We start from the raw sequence: 22,045 nt of genomic DNA on the forward strand, positions 1-22,045 counted from the left end.
TGGGATTGCCAGGTCATATGTTAATTCTATGTTTAACTTTCTGAGGAGCCACTAAACTGTCTTCCACAGCAGGCACATCATTTTACATTTCCACAAACAATTCAAACAATTAATGAGTGTTCCTATTCCTACATATCCTCTCCAACACTTGTCATTTTCCATTTTTTTAACAGTAGTCATTCTAGTGGGTGTGAGATTGTATCTTATTGTGGTTTTAATTTGAATTTCCTTGATGGCTAATGACATTGAGCATCTTTTCATGTGTTTTTGGCCATTTATATATCTTCTTTGGAGAAATATCTGTTCAAACCATTTGCCCATTTTTAATTGGGTTGTTTGGCTCTTTGTTGTTGAGTTGTAGTATTTCTTTAAATATTCTGGATTTTAAACCCTTATCAGATATGGGCCTTCCAAATATTTTCTCCCTTTCCATAGGTTGTCCTTTTACTTTCATGATGAAGTCCATTGATGCTCAAAAGTGTTTTATTTAGATGAGGTCCCAATTATCCATTTTTAATTCTGTTGCTCATATTTGTGGTGTGAAGTCTATGTAACCATTGCCTAACACAAGGTCCTAAAGATGCTTCTGTATGTTTTCTTCTAGGAGTTTTAAACTTTAGGTTCTCATATTTAGGTCTTTGATCCATTTTGAGTTGATTTTTGTATATGGTGTAAGGTAAGGATCCATCTTCATTCTTTTGCGTATGGATATCCAGTTTTCCCAGCACCATTTATTAAAGAGAGTATTCTTTCCCTACTGAGTGAAGTTGGAACTTTGTCAAAAATCAGTTGGACAGCTGATTCTCAATTCAGGTTCACTCGTGTATATGTTGAACCTTGTGCCAGGACCATGCTGTTTTGATTGTTACGGATTATTATGGATAAGTTTTAAGATTGAGAAATGTGAGTCCTCTAACAGTTTTTTTTCAAGTTGGTTTTGGCTGTTCAGGGCCCTCTACCTTTCCTTATAAATTGATGATTGGCTTTTCTATTTAGCAAAGAAGGCTGTTGGAATAACTTTGATTGTGAGTGCACCGAATCTGTAAAATCACCTTGGGCAAAACTGACATTTTAACAATGTTTAGTCTTCCAATACATGAACATAGAATGTCCTTCCATTTATTTAGGTCTTTTTTGATTTCTTTTAGAAATGTTTTCTAGTTATCTGTGTACAAGTTCTTTATATCCTTGGTTAGTTTAATTCTAGATATCTGATTCTTTTACTTGCTAATTGTAAAAGAAATTTTTGACTTGATTTCACCTTCAGATTGTTTACTACTAGTGCATAAAAACACTACTAATTTTTGAATGTTGATCTTGTACCACTATTGTGTTGAATTCATTAGTTCTAGTAGATTTCTTTCTTGTGATTTTTTCAGGATTTTCTATACATAGTATCATGCCATCTGCAAATAAGGAAAGCTTTATTCTTCATTTCCAATTTGGATGATTTATTCCTTTTTCTTGCCTAATTTCTGTGGCTAGAACTTCCACTACATTGTTGAATAACAGTGGTAACATTGGGCATCCTTGTCTTGTTCCTGATATTAGAGGGAAATCTTTCAGTCTTTCACTCTGAGTGTGATGCTAGCTGTGGGTTTTTTCATATATGCCCTTTATCATCTTGAGGATGTTTCACTCTATTCCTAGTTTTCTAAATGCTTTTTTCAGGAAGGTGCTGGATTTCTTCAAATGCCTTTTCTGCACAAATTGAAATGATCATGGTTTTCCCCCCCTTCATTGTGCTAATGTGGTGCATTACATTAATCGATTTACCTATGTTGCATATCTGGGATAAATCTTACTTGATCATGATGTATATTTGCTAGTATTTTCTTGAGCATATTTGCATCTATATTCATAAGGGATATTAGCCTGTAATTTTCTTTTCTTGTGGTATCTTTATCTGGCTTTGGTATTAAGGTGATTTAGGCCTCATTGAATGAGTCAGGAAGAGTTCCCTCCTGTGCCGGTTTGTATGTACTATGTCCCCCAAAACGACATGTTCTTTGATGCAATCTTGTGGGGCAGGCATATTAGTGTTGATTAGGCTGGAATTGTTTGATTGAGTGTTTCCATGGAGATGTGACTCAATCAACTACAGGCAAGACCTTTGATTGAATAATTTCCATGGAGGTGTTACCCCCCCATTCAGGGTAGGTCTGAATTAAATCACTGGAGCCATATAAAGAGCAACTGAGAGTGACATTTTGAAGAGGAGCTGCGGCTAAGAGAGAAAAAAACACCCCAAGAGCAACATTCTGGAGAACGCCATTTTGAAATGCTACCTGGGAGCAAGTGGACGCCAGCCACATGCCTTCTGAGTTAACAGAGGTTTTCTGGACGCCAGTGGCCAGCCTTCAGTGAAGGCACCCTATTGTTGATGCCTTACATTGGACACTTTATGGCCTTAAGACCATAACTTTGCAACCAAATAAACTCCCCTTATAAAAGCCAATTCATTCCTGGTGTTTTGCAAAATGGCAGCATTAGCAAACCGGGACACCTCTTCAATATTTTAGAAGAATTTCAGAAGGATGGTGTTAATTATTCCTGAAGTGTTTTGTAAAATTCATCTGTGAATGCATCCAGTACTTGGCTTTTCATTGTTGGGAGGTTTTTAAATATTGATTCAATCTCTTTACTAGTTATTAGTCTGTTGAGCTCTTCTATCTCTTTTTGAATCAGTGTAGGTAATATGTGTACTTCTAGGAATTTGTTCATTTCATCTTAGTTTGTTGGCACACAGTTGTTCACAGTATTCTCTTATAATCCTTTTTATTTCTGTGGGATCAGTAGTAAAGTTCTCCCTTTCATTACCAACTTCAGGATTTGAATCACCTCTCTTTTTTTCTGTCATTCTGGCTAAAAATTTGTTAAATTTATTGATTCTTCTAAAGAATGAACTTAAGGTTTTGTTCACTCTTTTTTTTTTCCTATTTATTTCCTTCTGCTTGTTTTGGGTTTAGTTTGTGCTTCTTTTTCTGGATACTCCAGCAATGAAAATAAATCTCTGATTTAGGATCTTTCTTCTTTTCTTATGTAAGTATTTAGAGCTGTAAAATTACCAAAAAAAAAATATCTTTTAAGGGTTTAGGAGATTTTTTTAAAATTCAATTTTATTGAGATATATTCACATACCATACAATCATCCAAAGTGTACAATCAATTGTTCACATTACCATCATATAGTTGTGCACTCATCACCCAATGTATTTTTTTGAACATTTTCCTTGTACCAGAAAAAGTGAAAATAAGAATAAAAGATAAAAGTAAAAAAGAATAGCCGAATCCCTCGATAGAGGGCTCAGCACATCAAACCTCCAGTGCTCAATGTTTGTGAGAACATCAGCAACAATCCAGGTGAGGAAGCGCAACACCTCTGCATTTTCCACCAGCCCCTCAGGGGGGCCCTGCATATATATTTCTATTCTCTGTCCAAATTAGTTTGGGATGTGTTGCTATTTCACATCAACCTACACAAAGCTACCAGGTCTCACCTTCTACCAAAAGTTCCATGTAATTATGGTATTTGAACAAACTGTGTGAGTTAAATTGTTTAGGAAATATAGATCTTGCACCAACTAAACATCTCTTCCCTTGGTCTCATATGGGATTTGAAGTTTTAAAATGTAGTCCGTATTGTCCTTTACCCTTTGGGCCAATTTGCCCTAGTCCTAACAACATCTGCTGCATTCATATCTCTAGTTGAAGTCTGGACTCTTTTTCAGCTTTTTTTTAAAACAGTTGCTATATGAGTTTTTAATGCTTAGACAGAAAAATCATATAGAAATATAAATTTCAATCTCAGTACTGCCTTTGGCTGCATCCCATAAATTCTGGTATGCTGTGTTTTCATTTACTTTCACTGCAAAATATTTCCCAACTTTTCTTATAGTATTCTATTTGACCAAATGATTGTTTAAGAGTGCATTGTTTAATTTGCACATATTTGTGAATTTTCCATTCTCCCTCTGCTATTGATTTCTAGCTGTATTCCATTTGGTCAGAGAAGATACAGTGTATGATTTCTATATTTTTAAATTCATTGACACTTGTTTTGTGATCTAATATACAGTCTATCCTAGAGAATGAAATATGTGCACTGGAGAAGAATGTGCATTCTGCTGCTGCTGGGCAAAGTGTTCTATATATGTCTGTTGGGTCTAATTGGTTTAGAGTATCATTCATGTCTTCTATTTACTTATTGATCTTCTTTACAGATGTTCTATCCATTATTGAAAGTGGTATATTTAAGTCCCATTAATAAAGAATGCTCTATTTATTTGTTCAAATTTGTCAATGTTGGTACATATTTTGGGGCTCAACTATTATGTGCAAATATTTCTATAATTCTTATGTCTTCTTGTTGAATTGACTCCTTTATCAATATATAGTGACCTTCTTTACCCTGGTAATAGTTTTTTATTTATAGTTAAATTTATCTGATATTAGTATAGCTACCCCAGCTCTGTTTTGGTTATCCATTTGCATAGTATGCATTTTTTCCATTCTTTAATTTTCAACCTATGTAGGTCTTTGAATTTAAGGTGCATATAGTTGGGCAATGCTTCTTTTCCCATTCTGCCAATCTCTGTGTATTGACTGGAGAGTTTAATCCATTTACATTTAAAGTAACTATTGATAATATGCAATTTTCTTCTACATTTTGCAATTTGGTCTTTATAAGTCTTATACTTTTTTGTTCCTCAATTCTTCAGTTAATGCCTACTTTCATACTTATTTGATTCCTTTAGGAGACCATTTGATTCCCTTCTCAATTCTTCATGAATATATTCTTCATACATATTTTTGTGATAACATGGGGCTTAAATTTGACATCCTAAATCTAAAAAATCACATTTGATTTTACATCAGATAACTTCAGTAGCATACATATACAATGGTCCTATACTCTTCCATTTCCCCTTTTTTGTACTTTTAACTAATTATATCTTTATTACATTTCCAAAACCATGTATTTTTCATTACTTTATATACATTTGCATCTTAGGCCCTGTAAAAAATAAAGAGTGGAATTACATATCAAAAATACATTACATAGTTCTGGCTTTTATAATTACCAATATGGTTACCTTTACCAGGGGTCCTTATTTCTTCATGCAACTTTGATCCACTGTCAGGTGTCCTTTCCTTTCAGCCTGAAGAACTTCCTCTAGCACTGCTTGTAGGGCAGCTCTGGTGGTGACAGACTCATGCACCTTTTTGTTTATCTAAGAATGTTATAATCTCCTTTATTTTTTAAAGAAACTCTCATCAGATATAAAATTATTGGTTGGCAATTGTTTTCTTTCAGCATTTTAAATATTTCTTCCCACTGCCTTCTTGCTTCCATGGTTTCTGATGAGAAATCGACATTGAATCTTACTGGAACTTCCTTGTATATAACACGTTGCTTTCTCTTGCAGTTTTCGGAAACATACTCTTGTCCTTTACATTTGATAGTGATTACTATGTGTCTGGGAATGGTCCTTTTTAATTTTATCCTGTTTGGGGCTCATTGGGCTTACTTAATGTGCATATTCATGTCTTTCATTAAGTTAGGGAAGTTTTCTGTCATTACTTCTTTGAATATTCCTTCTGCCTGCCTCTCTCTTCTCCTTGTGGGATTCCCATAACAAATATGTTAGTATACTTGATGGTGTCCCACAGGTCTCTTACGCTCTGTTCACTTTTTAAATTCCTTTTTTCTTCTGTTCCTCATCTTATATCATTTCAATTGTGTTGTCTGTGAGATCATTGAATTTTTCTTCTGCCAGATCCAAATGCTGTTGAAACCCTCTAGAGAATTTTTCATTTCTATTAGTATGGTTTTCAACTAGAGTGATTCTGTTTGATTTCTTTCTAAAATTTCTATCTCTTTATTGAAATACTGATATTGTTCATTCTTTGTTTTCTTCATATTCTTTAGTTCTCCATGTTTTATTTTATCTCCTTGGACATACTGAGAATCCTTTTTTCTTAAAGTCTTTGTCCAGTGTATCCAAAGTCTGGTCCTCTTCTTTGATGGTTTCTGGCTTTTCACTTATACTGTCTTTTATAATTCCATAATTACCTTTATTGGTGCTCTGTGGTATGTATATGTGTATGTGTGTGTGTATGTTTGGATTTGAATTACTGTCTGGTGTCACTTTCTTTCTGTCTGAAGGAATTTCTTTAGTATATTTTGTAAGGCAGGGCAGTCTGCTAGTAATGAATTTTCTTTTTATTTATGTAGGAATTTTTATTTCACCTTTATTTTTAGAAGCTAACTTTGCTGTATATAAGATTCTTGGTGACAGCTTTGTTCTTTGAGCCCTTTGAAAATGTTATCCCACTTCCTCTAGCCTACATTTTTTTCTGTTAATTCAGCTCTTATTCTTATTGGTGTTCCCTTGTTCATGATGAATAGTTTTTCTCTTGTCACTTTCAAGATTTTCTCTTTGGCGTTCAGCATCTTTACCATGATGTATCTGTTGGTGGATCTCTTTTCATTTATCCTAGTTGGTATTTGTTGAGCTTCTTGGATGTGTGCATTAGTGTTTTTTTCATCAAATGTAGGAAGTTTACACTTATTACATCTTGAGATGTATTTTTTTCTGCTCCTCTCTTTCCCCTCCTTCTTGCCCTCCTATTACACATATGTCAGTGTGTATAGTTTTGATCCACATTTCTCTGAGGCTCTGTTCAATTTTCTTTGTTATTTTTTTCTCTCTTTACTTCAGACTGCATAAGCTCAACTTGTCTATTTCAAGTTTGCATATTATTTCTTCTGCCAGTTCAAATGTACTGTTGAGTACCTTAGTGAATTTTTCATTTTGGTTTTATACTTTTCAACTCCAATTTTCCATTAGGTTCTTTTTTTATAACTTCTGTCTCTTCACTGATATTTTCTCTTTGAGAAGACATCACCATTATGACTTCTTTTACTTCTTTAATCTTAGTGTCCTTTAGTTATTTGAACATATTTATACTGACTGCTCTGCCGTCTTTTTCTGTTAAATCTGATATCTGGGCCCACACAGGAAATTTTGGTTGTCTGCTATTCTTTTTTTTTCTGTGTACAAGCACATTTTACTCTTTCTTTGCATGATAATTTTTTTATTGAAAACTTGATATTTCAGATAATATATTGTAGTAACTCTGGATAATGAGACTTCTTCCCTTTCATCATACAGTATGGTGTTATTTATGTGCTTATTTCTTTAGTGACTTGGATGGACTATTTTAGTGAATCTATTTTCTCTACAGTGCAGCTTTTAAGGTTGCTCCTCAGAGGGCATGTTCTTGAGAACATGCATAGTCATTTGGGATGACAATGATTTTGTCAGGGCTCTCTTTATCTCTTTCCCATATATTTCTATTAAGCTGCCTGCCTCCTTTGGTACCACATCTAGCTTTTATTCTCCATGAATTGATGACTGAGTACTCTATTGTTTTTGATAATGACCTGGGGCTTAAAATGTTCCACAGTCTGATCCAATTAATTTGGGGCCCATTGTATGGTAATCTCTGAGATCAGTGTTTAATGTTTTCTCTAACTCCTGGAGAGATCTTCTTAGTTTTTTCTATTATTGGTTCTTTCTAGTAAACTTCTAGCTGGTTTATGGTTTAACTTGTTGCTCTTAGAGAGCTATTAGCCTCATCTAAATTGCTTACCATCACAATCTTCTTATGACCTGCAAAAACCATGCACCAGTGCTCCAGAGTTGCGAGCAAGGACAGTAGCCCAGTTCTCTCTTAGTGACTCCCCTGCTTCCCATGTGAGATGGTAGCCTGTGGTGCTTTCAGATCTCCTCTGCTGTAATGGAATCTTCACCCTAAAGCAAGCTGGGACACAGGAGATAGGGGCTACAGTATTCTGAGCCTGACATGTCTGCAGAGGAGCTTCCACCCTTTCTATGAGTGGGGGCTGGTTGGAGGAAGAAAGACTCAAATCTCTCAGCTGCTCTTCACTACAATAAAGCTTTTGCAATACAGAACTAGGAAAGATGAGAAATGCTGACAGCCTGCCCTGCACAGTGAGCTATCATGTCCTTTGATTGGAATCTGCAGGGAAATGGAGCACTGTCTTCTTGTCTTCGCATGCTCGAAGGGGAGCTTCTGCTATATTGAGCAAAGGGAAAGGAGGGTTGGGAGGGAATGGTTCATGGCTTAAGTGCCACAGATTTGCTGTTCTTACTGAAACTTCTTAAATTTTCTTGAGTAAATGTTTTATATTTGCTGTATGCCCTTAAGACAATTTCCAGAGTTTGAGCATTTTTTAAATGTAATTTTCACCAGTTATGGTTGTTTCTCTGGGGAAAGCATCCACAGAGCTTCTCTTGCCACCATTCTGGAAGTGATCTCTTCCCATTCTTTCTTCATCCCACTTCAGTCAGGCTTTTGCCAGCATCAGTCCACTAAAATTTCTCTTGTCATGGTCAACATTTACCTCCAAGTTGCTAAATCTAATGGTTATTCTTTAGTTATCATTTATTTGACCACATCAGCAGCCTTTGAGACAAGTGATAACTCTATAAGGAGACCACACTCATTTAGCTTTTCTCCCATTTCACTGGTATGTGCTTTCCAGTATCCTTTGCCAGTTTGTGTGTGTGTGTATGTATGTGTGTGTTCCCTCTTACTTCTTAATATTTCAGTGCCTCAGAGTTTAATCCTATTTTTTAAGTGCTCTTATCCAGTCCCATTTATTTAAATGCCACCTACAGGCTGAGACTTCCAAATATAATTCTCCTGCCCAGATCTATTTCCTCATGCCATGTTCAACTCCTGCCTCCTTGATATATGTTGGAGATTGAATCAAGTCTCCCAGAAAAGACACATTGAAGTCTTACACCATGTGCCTATGGGTATAAACCCATTTGTAATAGGACATTTGAAGATGCTATTATTAGGTAAGGTGCTGTGCCAGTGTGTATATATTGTCCCCCAGAAAAAACCACATTCTTTAATGCAATCTTGTGGGGGCAGATATATTAGTGTTGATCAGGTTGGAATCTATTGGTTCAGTGTTTCCATAGAGATATGACCTACCCAATTGTAGGTGATGACTCTGACTGGATAATTTCTTGGAGGTGTGGCCCCACCCATTCAGTATGGGCATTGATTAGTTCACTGGAGCCCTATAAAAGCTTTGACAGAAAGCTCACTGCTAGCTGCAGCTGAGAGACACATTTTGAAAATGGCCATTGGGAGCTGACACTGACATTTTGGAGAACACCATTTTGAAATGCAACCTAGGGGCAAGTAGACACCAGCCATGTGCCTCCCCAGCTAACAGAGGTTTTCCGGACACCATTGGCCTTCTTCCAGTGAAGGCATACTTATTGACACCATAGCTTGGACACTTTTATGGCCTTAAGACTGTAACTTTGTAACCAAATAAACCCCCTTTATAAAAGTCAATCCATTTCTGGTATTTTGCAAAAAGGCAGCATTAGCAAACTAGAACAGTTTGTGGTACCAGAGAAGTGGGGTGCTGCTGAGTCTGCAAATACCAAACACGTTGGAACGGCTTTTAAAATGGATAAGGGGAAGTTTCTGGAAGAACTGTGAGGAGCTTGATAGAAAAGGCCTAGACTGCTTTGAAAAGACTGTTGGTAGAAATATGGACTCTAAAGATACTTCCGACGAGGCCTTGAACAGAAATCATGAATGTGTCATTGCCAACTGGAAGAAAGGTAATCCTTGTTTTAAAGCGGCAGAGAATTTGACAAAATTGAGTCCTGGTGTCGGATGGAAGGCAGAATTTGAAAGTGAGAAGCTGGGATAGTTAGCTGAAGAGATTTCTACACTAAATACTGAAAGTACAACCTGACTTCTCCTTGCAGCTTATAGTAAAATGCAACAGGACAGAGATAAGCTGAGAAGTGAACTCTTGGGTACAAAGAAATCAGAAACTGATCATTTGGTAAATTCCAGGCTTCCAAAAAGTGAGATCCCAGAAGCTACAGCCCCATGTTAGGATTTAACCAAACATGGAACCCGACCACCATTTCAGTACAAGCCAGGATTGGAGATGGAGTTATCCAGAAAGGATTTGTGGAAAGTCCTATTGTCTGAAGGTTTTGACCTCTGTAAACTTCATGCCAACCCAACGGTATTTTTGCAAAATCTGTATAAAAAGAGCCACTGCCAGTCTGGACTGGAGGATATGGAAAAGGAACCAATTGAAGGAAAAATTTCTTCAAAGACAGAGCCATGGAGATTGAGATCTGGAGTCAAGAGAGTCTGCATGGGAGAGTGGAGCAGCCCATGCATGTGGAAAGGGTGAGTTTGCCCCGGAGGCAGAGCGAGGGCCTTCCAACTCAATGCTCAGGAACAGTGCTGCCACCCCAGGCCCCAGAGAGGGTGGAGCACTTTCCGCGGGGACTGGGAAAAGCCTGGCCGCCACCCTGCTGTTAGGAGAGGGGAGAGCCTTTGCCCTGGAGAGGCAGAGTCCAGGTGGTACCCCGATGTTTGAGGAGAGTGGGGCTGAGAAAAAGGTGGTCTCCACAATGTATGGATATGTTGTAGCACTCACCCCAGTGTTTGGAGAGAAAAGCGCTGCTGCAAAGGCCCTTAGAAAGTGTGGGAAAGCCATTCTCTCAAGCCCCAAGGATGCAACGTCCGTTCTGTGAATGGCCCTCAGATTGAAATCTAATGGAGTTTGCCCTGCAGGTTTTAGGAACTGTTTTAGTCCCTTAAACCCTGTTTTCCTTTCAGTTTCTCCCTATGGCAATAGGAATTTTTATCCTATGACTGTCCCTCTTTTGTATATTGGAAGCATATAACTTATTCTGAGTTTCACAGATCCACAGCTAGAGGGGAATTTTGCTTTAGCATAGAACATGCCTGTAACTGATTTTAATGAGATCTTGTACTTACCTATTGTTACTAAAATGATTTGAGTTTTTGTGATATTGTGATGGGATGAATGTATTTTGTATTTGGAAAGAATATGTTTTTTGGGGGCTGGGGGTGGAATGTGCCAGTTTGTATATATTTTGTCCCCCAGAAAAAGCCATATTCTTTAATGCAATCTTGTGGGGGCAGATTTATTGGTGTTGATCAGGTTGGACTCTATTGGTTCAGTGTTTCCATGGAGATGTGACCTACCCAACTGTAGGTGATGACTCTGACTGGATAATTTCTTGGAGGTGTGGCCCCACCCATTGAGTATGGGCATTGATTAGTTCACTGGAGCCCTATAAAAGCTCAGAAAGAAGGAGCTCATTGCTAGCTGCAGCTGAGAGACACATTTTGAAGACGGCCATTGGAAGCTGACACTGACATTTTGGAGAACGCCATTTTGAAATGCAACCTAGGAGCAAGCAGATGCCAGCCATGTGCCTCCCCAGCTAACAGAGGTTTTCCAGATGCCATTGGCCATCCTCCAGGAAAGGTATACTTGTTCATGCCATAGCTTGGACACTTTTATGGCCTTCAGACTGCAACTTTGTAACCAGATAAACCCCCTTTATAAAAGCCAATCCATTTCTGGTATTCACAAAAAGGCAGCATTAGCAAACTGGAAAAGGGATATACTCATTTTTGAATAGTATCTCTGAAGATCCTATTTAGATGAGGCTAATTGAATCACTGTGGGCCTGAATCCATAATACTGGATGGGGTTCCTATAAGCAAAGGAAATTTGGATGCAATCCTAAGAAGCCAGAAGTCAGAGGAAATCAGAGGAGCAGACCCAAGGAGAAAGAAACCATCAAGTGACAGAGGATTTCAGATACACTAAAGAACCAGGAGGAACAAGCCCTGCCAATACCTTGAGGTTGGGACATCTAGCCTCCAAAACAATGAGATGATAAATTCCTGTTGTTTAAGCCAACCAGTTTGTGGTATTTCTTACAGGAATCCTGGTGAACTAAGACAATGTGTCTAATTGAATGTCTAATAGATGTCTCAAAATTAACATAAAAATTAAGCTCCTTGTCATCCTATCCCCTAAAAGAATTTCACATGGAGTCATCTGTTTCAGTTGGTAGAAACTATCCTTACAATTGCTCTGGCAAAAACCTTGAAGTCATGTTGGTTATTATTAATTCTTTCTCCAATTTTGCCATCCATGTAATTTTGTTGACATTACCTTCAAAATACAAACATAATCTGGTCTCTTCTCACCACATCCACTGCCACTCCTTAATCTGAGCCATTGTCATCTCTCACCAGGTTAGATTTGTAACCTCCTAATTAGATTCCTTGTGTCTAGAGTTGATTATTTTATTCTAAGCTCAATGCAGAAGCAGAATAATCTTTTAAAAATCAAATTCTCTTAAGTCAGATAATTTAACTCTTCTGTTGGCAATTCATCAGTGGTTTCCCATCTCTCTCAGAGTAGAAGCCAAAGCAGCATTTCAACATACAGATGCATATTAGAATAATTTAGGGCTTTAAAAATGAACACACCAGGTTGAATCTCACTTATTGAAAATCTGATTCAATAGGCCTAGTGGAGATGGGATCCTATATATTTTAGGATCTACAGATGATTCTTAACCACAGTATTAGAGTATATATGGAGAGAAGAGGAATTAAAAATATATAGGAGTTGTTACTAATATTAAGGTATAATATTAATTATAATATATATCAAAAATAATATAATAGCTAAAATATGTTGAATGTTTTTCATATAGAAGGCATTGGAGTGAGTACTTAGCACACATTAGCTCATTTAGTACAAATAACTTTATGAAGTAGACTCTACCATATTCTATTGATTCCGTGGCATATTCTGTTTCACATTTTAGTATCTCTGAATTCAGATGTGTCTTACAATCAGTGTCATCATACCACCACTGCTGGCCAGTTGGTAGTTAAGATATAGTTGTCATTGCAGGCACAGTCACAAATTTGATTATTCTCACAATGATACTATGTGAAACAAACAAAACATTTTCATCTGAGTCAAAAAGTGATTAAAGAAAAATTGGACTATGGATATTGTTTCAGTTTGCTAAAGCTGCCAGAAGGCAATATACCAGAAATGAGTTGGCTTTTTCTATGGGGTTTTATTAGTTTACAAATATATAGTTCTAAGGCCATGAAAGTGTCCAAATTAAGGCATCAAGAGGAAAATACCTTCTCTGAGGAAAGGCTGCTGACATTCAGGGTTCCTCCGTCACATGGGAAGGCACATGGCGACATCTGCTGGTCCTTCTCTCCAGGTCCTGGTTCCAATGGCTGTCTCCAGATGTCTCTGGGCATTTCTTTCTCTTATCCTCATAAAGGACCTCAGTAAAGGGATTAAGACCTGCCCTGAATGGGCTGGGTCCCATCTCAGTTGAACCAAAGGGTCCCACCCATAATAGGTCTGCCCCCCACAGGGACGGATTAAAGGACATGGCTTTTTGTGGGGTACATAACAGCACAAAATGAAAACATTTTATTAATACTTTAATCAACTTATTTTGCTTCTACTTTCCTTTTTATATTGCTGTAAGACTGATATATGATAAAATCTATATCTAAATAAATCAATAAGAATCTTTTCAATAAGTATAAAATAAATATTCTTAGTGGCAAGGGTGCTTTGTGCCAAGTTGGCACAGTTCTTTCTTTCTAAGTCATATATAAAATAATAGTGAGTCTTACAATTGATTGTGTGATAAAATAAGATGAAATAGAGTATTTCATCTAATTTTAACATACTCATATATTGCATTATATATGATCCATAATGAATAAAATCTGTTCAAATCTCAGGCTATTTTTGAAGTTTCTTTTAAGGTTCAGAAAGCTTGGGTTTTAGAATATGACAGATGTAGCTTTAAAGCAGAGCTCCTCCACTTCTTAGTTGTAAGTTTTGAACACTGTACTCAACTACCCTCAAATTCTTTACACAGGTAAGACAGACATAATTTATATTTTCAAGTGTGAGGATTAAACGATATTTTTTAAAGTGCCTAAATTCAAAATATTAGATGTTTCCTCTACATGTCTGAATATTTCTTCACATTATAATTATAAAATAACACATGCAAGTTTAAAAAAAAAGTATGTCATCCTTCTTTACCAGACACCAAATCACCCCTCAGAGATAACCTTGAGAATTCTTTAAAAATATACATGCATATCTGTGTAAACATGCGTGTGTCTGTGTTTTACAGAAATAGAAAAATATTATAAAAACTATTCTACATCATGAATTTTCCAGTTAATAATACATCTTTAAGATTTGTAAACTTTTTAGGTCTGGGATTTTTTTTGGTCTGTTCACTGCTGTATTTGCCTAAAAATGCTTGTATCAATAGGTGTTCAATAAATATTTGTTGAATGAAGGAATACATTATTTCATATTAACACATACCTATATGTCTCATTCTTTGTTTTCAGATATAAAATATCCTGCTGTAGGAAGCTATAATTTATTTCAAGAACCATTTTGAAAGATATAAAATTGTTTTGATGTACAAAAATCCCACAATAAACACTTCTGTATAAATATATTTTTGAAAAGATATATGCCTAGGAATCTAGTTGTTGGGCTAAGGAGTTTTTCTCTTTATTTTAATAGATAATCAGTTTTTCCCTTTGGAGAATTATTCCTTCCTCTCTCTCAGTATGTGTGGATTTTGTGAGGTTGAACCCACACATAAGCTCCAGGGTGTGCATTTGTGTTGGGAATAAGATTGCCAGATTTAGCAAATAAAAATATAAAATAAAAATATAGGATGCCCAGTTAAATTTCAATTTTTGATAAAATAGATATTCTTAGTATCAAAAAGCATACATATACATATATACCTCAGATATTTTTATACACAGATACATTTGTGTATATCACATTTTTATGGTTAATCAGACTAAAATTTATTGAAAGGATATCAATATTCTTTGTTATTAATCCATCTAAATAATTGGGCCTAAATATAAGGATAATGAGATAAATAAAAATCATGATTTTAGGCAAAATTTTCAAATCATATCTATATAATAAAATAGCTCTAGGAGTTTTAGTCTTTCTTTTTCTAGAAATTAATTTTATGTGTACTATACAACAGTTCACATTTACTTCCATTATTAATTCAACCTCTAGAAACCTTTTCAATGCACTATATTCCATGATATTCCGAAGTACTGTGTACTTTGAACTCTGTGTGTATGTCCTACTGAAAACCGTTTAAAGCTATGAGTTCACTAAAAATAGGGCCATGTCTTTTTCTTTATATCCTAAGCATTTATCAACCTGTCTGGAATATAGCAAGATATTAATATACTTTCGCTGAACTAAACAAAACAAAGCATTGCATCTACAATAAGATCTTTGAGAACAGGTTAACAAGGCAAGATTCAGTTAACATTCAAATCCTATGCTCCCATGTATATTTGGCTTCTCATTGCAAGTTATTTTTAAGTAGACTACGCTAATTTTAAAACTATGATCATACAAATTCGGTGGACTAAATATCTCTAATTCCTTGTCTTACTGGATAAAGTAAAAATATTGAATGCAATGACAATGGTAATCATATTTTGCAATTCAACAAAAAGAAAATAAGCAAAAGTAAGTTGACACAGAGGCTAGAGACTTTGCAGATATACATTCATCTGAGTATAATATTTACCCATGAAATCCCCTTACCGTAATATAACAATGATATTTATATTAGTTTTCTTGTCTGTTTTTGTGGCCATAAAACAGTTAGATATAAAGAAAAGAGCTTGCATTTGCCTCTAGAAATGTAGTTTGTTACTCAGCTACTAGAATCCTAATTATGGGTTTTAGTTTTATTATTTTTAACATAAACCAAAATCTAGGTTTTACACTGTGTGGTTAAGAAATGTGCAGGAAAGTAGAGTATCCTGGACACAAGTTTATTCTTTGAGCATTGCCTTATCCCAGGCAATGTTTTATACTGGTTTTTAAGGAAAAGAAAAGCATAATATACTATAAAATATAAACATAAAGAATATGATAAAAGTATACATTTTTAACAAGCTGTAAGTTTAAGAGAAGAATTAAAGAAGGAAAAGTTGCTGGCAAAGTGAATATAGTATTCACTGAAATACACAGACCCATTGGTAACATGAAGTTGACATAAAAATAATCCTTCCTTTGCCTATGGGGTATATTATTTTATGGATTTTGCAGTTAGACTTTGAGACATACTATAGTTAAGCCAGTCAAAATATGAGGGAATAAATGTTTCTCACTAAACATTTAACTTCTTGTAACTATTAAGACACGTGTAAAACTTTCACTCATGTTAATCAAATCTATGATTAAATGTCTTCATTGAAAGGAGTAATTATAACATTTTGGTTTTTGTGCCTTATGATACCTGTTAAAAACTCACTCAGATTTTAGTATAAAAATGAAGATTATTAATTCAAACAATATTCCAAGAGACTTCTTTTAACATATACTTGCTGCTAACAAATGTTTTATTAAGGTAACAACTATCTAAAACTGAATGTGCTATTGAAGCCAGGAGTTTTCAATATCTCTGTACAAAGAGCAAGCTATAAAAATAAATTCGTCCTTCTAGCTTACGGTAATATTTCCAGTGAAAAATATTCATTTATTGTTTCCATTCATTATCACAGTCCAAAAGAAAACTTCCATATCCTTAATAGGGTTACCATAGAAATGAGTTTGGAGTTCCTACATGAAAGTATAATATTAAAATTGAAGTCCTTTGTACGTTCATTTGTGTGTTTTTAAAAGACCATGAATTCTTGGAGGTGATATTCAAAAGGCATAATTCTAATAAAAGACCTCTTATACTAAATTATACCACAAAAAGGATGTGTGTTTATGAGAAAACAAAGCTACAAATAGTTAAAAAAGTAATATGCCCAGATGAATTAACACAATATATTTTTAAATCTCCAAAGATTTTCTTTAAAAACAGACCTTATATTTAGAGAATAACTTGTACAATTGCTATAATAAAATTACAGAAATACTAATAAGGAAGAATCCTTTAAATAATTTTCATTTACCTTTATAGATAAATTGTCATTTTACTAAGAACTAGTGTCCTCCGAGCTTCACAATAATTGATTCCTTAATGTTTTGGAGAGAGTAAGATAAAGAAAAAATACTAGGCTATTTTTCTTTGCGGAATATTACAATTAATCTAATAGTTAAAACTGAATAAAGAGAAGATCAAAAGGCATTTTAATCTCTACTCACATAAGCCTATGTAAGTACAAAAGGTATTACCATAGAAACTACAATTATCGTAGTTAAAAATCTTTGGGGTTTGTAAGACCAAAATGAGAGACAATCTTTTAAAAATATGAAAATCATGACCTAATGGTAAATGTCTGCTAGTCACCACAATTATGTGATCTTTACTGTGAACATTATGTATGAATGGGTTTCTAAATACTTAGGACCTTGCATTTCAAAAAATTTCATAAACTTAAATTTGAGAGAATTCCATAATTTTTTAAATGTAAGATATTGTTATACTTCTTAAACCCAAAGAAATTATTTTCTTCTATTTTGGTAGCGGTAGCAAATTAAATGAAAACACTATTACTCTTTATTAGAAAGAATCACTACCTAGAAGAATCTTGGAAAGAAGGGCACTATATTGAGGGAATATCAAGAAGAGGTAGTAATATTTAGAAACACAGACTAGAGCTGGCCCAGTGGACCCTTATTAGTTTTCCCCAACTGTTTCTCCCTTGTCCTGTTCATATGCACCACATGTTATTGAAAAGATTAAAAGATCTGGACTTGCAATCAAATTGTATTGTTAAAAATAAATTCATATTTATATTTTTAATTAAAGTAACATCAACTTGTAAGAGTTTCTGGTTAATATGCAATAAACTACATTACTACACGAAAGTTATATAATATTAACCAAACACTATTTGTCATTTTGAGAAGTTAGAGAGGTTTATATATAAATAAACTATTTGCATTAGTTTCTTGAACATGTAAACATTCCTAGGGCTCTAGAGACCCCAAAATGTGGATTATATAGTATAATCCCCTCTTTTAAGAGGTTAAGAAATTCAATCAGATCCATATTCAGATGCCAGCTAATGGCACAGTTGTGCACTGATCTTTTTAAAATGCTATATTTATATAGTTACATTTTATAATCTTTAGAGATCAGATATTTAAACTTTGCTAGTCATAATCTGGTGGGAAACAAGGCTCCCTGATCGACCCTGACCTCTTTTCTAATGGTTGGGGACATATATTGTCATTTGCCCTATTCCATTATGGAAGACCTTCACGAGACCTGCCTACCAATTATGTCTCTCCTATAATTCGGCCATGATCAAGCAAATTTTCATTCATGTTGTGTTGGCTGTATATAGAAAATCAAAGAGGAAAAGAGAATTAAGCTGAATGATTTATTTGGGGGGAAACTCAAGTTTGTAAATATAGGTAGGCACCGAGCTTTTATGGGTATTTGAAAATAAATAGAATAATTAAGAAGAACTCACATCTCTACAGCTTAGAATAGTCTGGATTGTTTTTAAATATATTAAAAAATAAACTTTTTACATGAGGAAAAAAGAAGGCAAGCAATTACATCACTGTTTATATTGTTGCACCTAATGATACATATGAAAATACACAGGAAAACACAGAAGCAAATAGAATATTAATAAATTTAAAAACAGAAAATTGATTTTCTATTACATAAGGTATAGAACAATGAATATGCTTTGTATTTATGCTACTCAGATTATTATATTTCTTGTTCCTTTGGATTAACTAATACATATAGAGTTAAAAGTCTGCGTGTGCAATTAATATATATATATATCTCATCCGATGTTATTTTGTAAAAGTGTTACTTTTTTATCAATTTTAGGATTATAAGGAAGAGATGTGATTAATTCTGATAATAAATGGAAAAGATGTGATTACCGAAAAAGGGAATTTATAATAAAAAACACTTAGAAATCACATTTTTTCCTAAAACCACAAATAAATATTTATCACTCAGAAGTCTCTTTTAAATTGCAACAGAAACACTTTCAAAAATAACTAATGTTTTCATAGCATAACTAAATACCTAAATTGAAGAGACTGCAGATTATTTGATCAACAGAATTAATACTGGTGTTTATTATAAACTCTTATACTAACACTCCTAGAAATATTGTCTTAAAATGGCAGTAATAAAACTCTAAAGCTTTAAAAATACTTGGGTTTTTGGGGTACAATCTTAAAGTTGATTTTAAAATCTGCTTTTGAAACAAACATCTTAATTAAGCAAGATGCATGCTCAAACCTTTAAACAAAAGATTAAATAATATTACTAATACCTCTCTCCGTCGAGAAGCCCAACAAGTTTGTTTGATCTTCCATACCACAGCAGCCACCAATAGTAAGGATAAAAAACAACTGCAAAATAAAACATAAATCAATTTTACTGAAAATACATTTTAAATATATGCTGAAATAATAAGTGGAGGATTAGAAAATATATAGAAGGAATCACTGTCTCAGAAAATCTCTTCCTTTTTCTACATTACAGTCTATTTTTCCTTTTGGAAGGAATGTAAATTTATAATTCCATTGGCCTTTTAAAGCAACACTTCAGAATTATTATTTTGAGTAATAAAATATAGAAAATGTCAATATTATTTTAAATAAATTAAAACGTCATATTTATTCATACTTTTTTGTTTATTATTTTCTGGTGGTTCTCAACTGAGGGCAATTTTTTCCACTCCTCATGGGTCTATTTGGCAATGTCTGGAGACATTTTTGATTGCCATGACTGGAAGGGGGTGCAACTTGCATCTAGTGGGTAGAAACCAGGGATGCTGCTAAACATCCTACAATCCACAAGACTGCTCCTCATACAAAGTAATTATAGTCAATAGTGCTGAGTACGAGAAACCCTGGCATATACTACTGTTTACAGTAAGAAATAATTAAGTTACAAACTTCATACATGTGATCATATATATTAGGTACAGCATGCAATAAACTACGATATTGCAGTTTACTTTGTTAGGGTAACCTGACACTGACAAATTTCAGAATAAAATAACAGAGATTTATGTGAATCTTATTACTCAATCTCCAGTCTTGTATTACTGTCTGTTTTCTCTTCCTTTGCTCTACAGTCATAGATTGAAGTGACCCAGAAGTGAGCAGACTTGGTCTAACTTTAACCTGGTCCTCACCCTGGATTTATAATGCTTATATTTATCATTTGATTCACTCATAAGCAGTGACAAATTTTGATATTTTCCACTCCTGTTGAGTCCTTAATATATTTTCCTCCTTGTCTCCCTTGAAGCAGAAGACCTTAGAATACCCTTTAATGATGACAATGTTATAATGATAATGACAATTCTAGCACCTGTGCATTGAGTCTAAAGGTATTCCAGATTCCGTGCTAGATAGTTCACATTCATCATTGTATTTAGATTTAAAAGAACTTTCCAGGTAAGTGTTATGCTTATTTTAGAAAAGAGAAAACCAGTGTTCACAGTGTTTGAACTAAACTGTTTATAGTTACACAGGGAGTAAAGCATGGTAGGGCCTAAATTCAAATCCAGCTATACAGTCCTTATACTCTTTCCTCCCCATCTGTTGGAAGTTCTGAGCTTGCCCATATTCTTAACACAACAATTCTAAACCCACGTCTATTTTCTAATCCTTTCTTCAGTATCAAAGAAAAAGGAATGAAGGAAAAAAAAAAAAAAAGTCAGCGATCCTAAACTTTCCAAACACCAAGGTGCCTTATTTTTCCCAAATGACTTCCCTATATTTTCAAGCTCATTCTCTCTATCCCATCTTAATTTAAACTTTCAAAAGTGCTCAAGTTCTATCTCCTCTGAAAAAGAAAAACAATAATCGACATTTCATTGATCCTGTAGACTTCCCTAATTATTGAGCAAGTGGTCAATGTAGCCACCTTGACCTTAGTTTCCTCACATTCTACATCTTATTTAATCCCTTGTAATTTGACTTTTGGCTTGTATAGTAATTAAAATGTTAACAATTAATAATGATTAATGTTTATATCATAGTCAACATTTTAGAGAACCACTTTTCTCAGAATTTTTTTTCAACTGAAGTTCACCATGACCTAGAAAATACATTAGTCTTTTCTCCATCTCATACCTTTGCTTTTTAACTGACACTACCAACCACCCATTCTTTAAAACACTCTTTCTAAACGCCTTATTTTCTTGGTTTCCAATCATCTTTTCTCACCCACTATGAGTCAATGAAGGTAAATTACATTCCACTTTCCCTCTTTTAAACTACGGACATTTCTTCAACCTCAGTCCACCACACTATCCTCTTCTTAGGCTCCCAAAGAGATAGCTCAGTTATTCTCATGATTTCAGCTATGACCTCAATTGTAATGATTTCCAAATCTATCTTTAGACCTGCCAAAATGAGAGCACTTTATCATTTACAGGACCTAAGAGATTATTTAGTTCAAATACTCCCTAGGAAAGAAATTCCCAGCACAGTTCTGAGAGTGGTCTAGCCCATAATAAAATACTTGTAGTGGCTGAGAAGCTGCTGACCCACAAGCCAGTGCAGTCCACTTTTATTAGCTCAAAGTATGAAAATGTTCTTCCAGCTGTCTCTCTAACCTTTATCAATTGGTGCCGCTACTGTTCTGGGTTGCATTGATTCTATTTATTCCTTCTTCAATATGCTAGAAATTATTTATGTATTTGAAAAAGGTAATGTGATTTTCTCAGGTCAGCCCACACAACAAAATATTCTCCAACCCAAAATGGCAATCGTGTTGAAGTTTAGAAACTCTGCTCCAGTCTGAAATGTTACCGTATTGGTTACCCTTCTCTTGTTATACCAAGGTTAACAATATAACTGGTAAAATGGCACCAAGAATTAATACTTTAGATATAGTCTGAGAATTCATTTATTTGAATTTCAGTCCTACCATCTTACCCTTAAGAATTTTAACCTCAGAGATATAAATATCACTTCAAACTGAACTCATTAATAATACTCATGAAAATAAAAGCAACTAGGATCTGTTGAGTAATAAGTACCAAACACTATGCTAAGTGTTTTACATGCATTATATCTTTAATTACCACAACCACACATTTTTTGTGTATA

The 22,045-nt window shown here is 34.6% G+C and overlaps 1 protein-coding gene across 2 annotated transcripts in view; it reads right to left on the reverse strand.

Annotated features, from left to right (window-relative positions):
• ATRNL1 (attractin like 1) overlaps positions 1-22,045 on the reverse strand; it is a 1,027,996-nt gene that overhangs the window by 435,859 nt on the left and 570,092 nt on the right. For both annotated transcript variants that reach the window (XM_037804686.1, XM_037804687.1), the window contains one exon: positions 19,249-19,327. In XM_037804686.1, the coding sequence (XP_037660614.1) occupies positions 19,249-19,327 (79 nt within the window). The remainder of the gene's footprint in view (positions 1-19,248; positions 19,328-22,045) is intronic.

The sequence above is a fragment of the Choloepus didactylus genome, chromosome 15 (assembly GCF_015220235.1).
Source record: "Choloepus didactylus isolate mChoDid1 chromosome 15, mChoDid1.pri, whole genome shotgun sequence".
NCBI classification, from domain to species: Eukaryota; Metazoa; Chordata; class Mammalia; order Pilosa; family Megalonychidae; genus Choloepus; species Choloepus didactylus.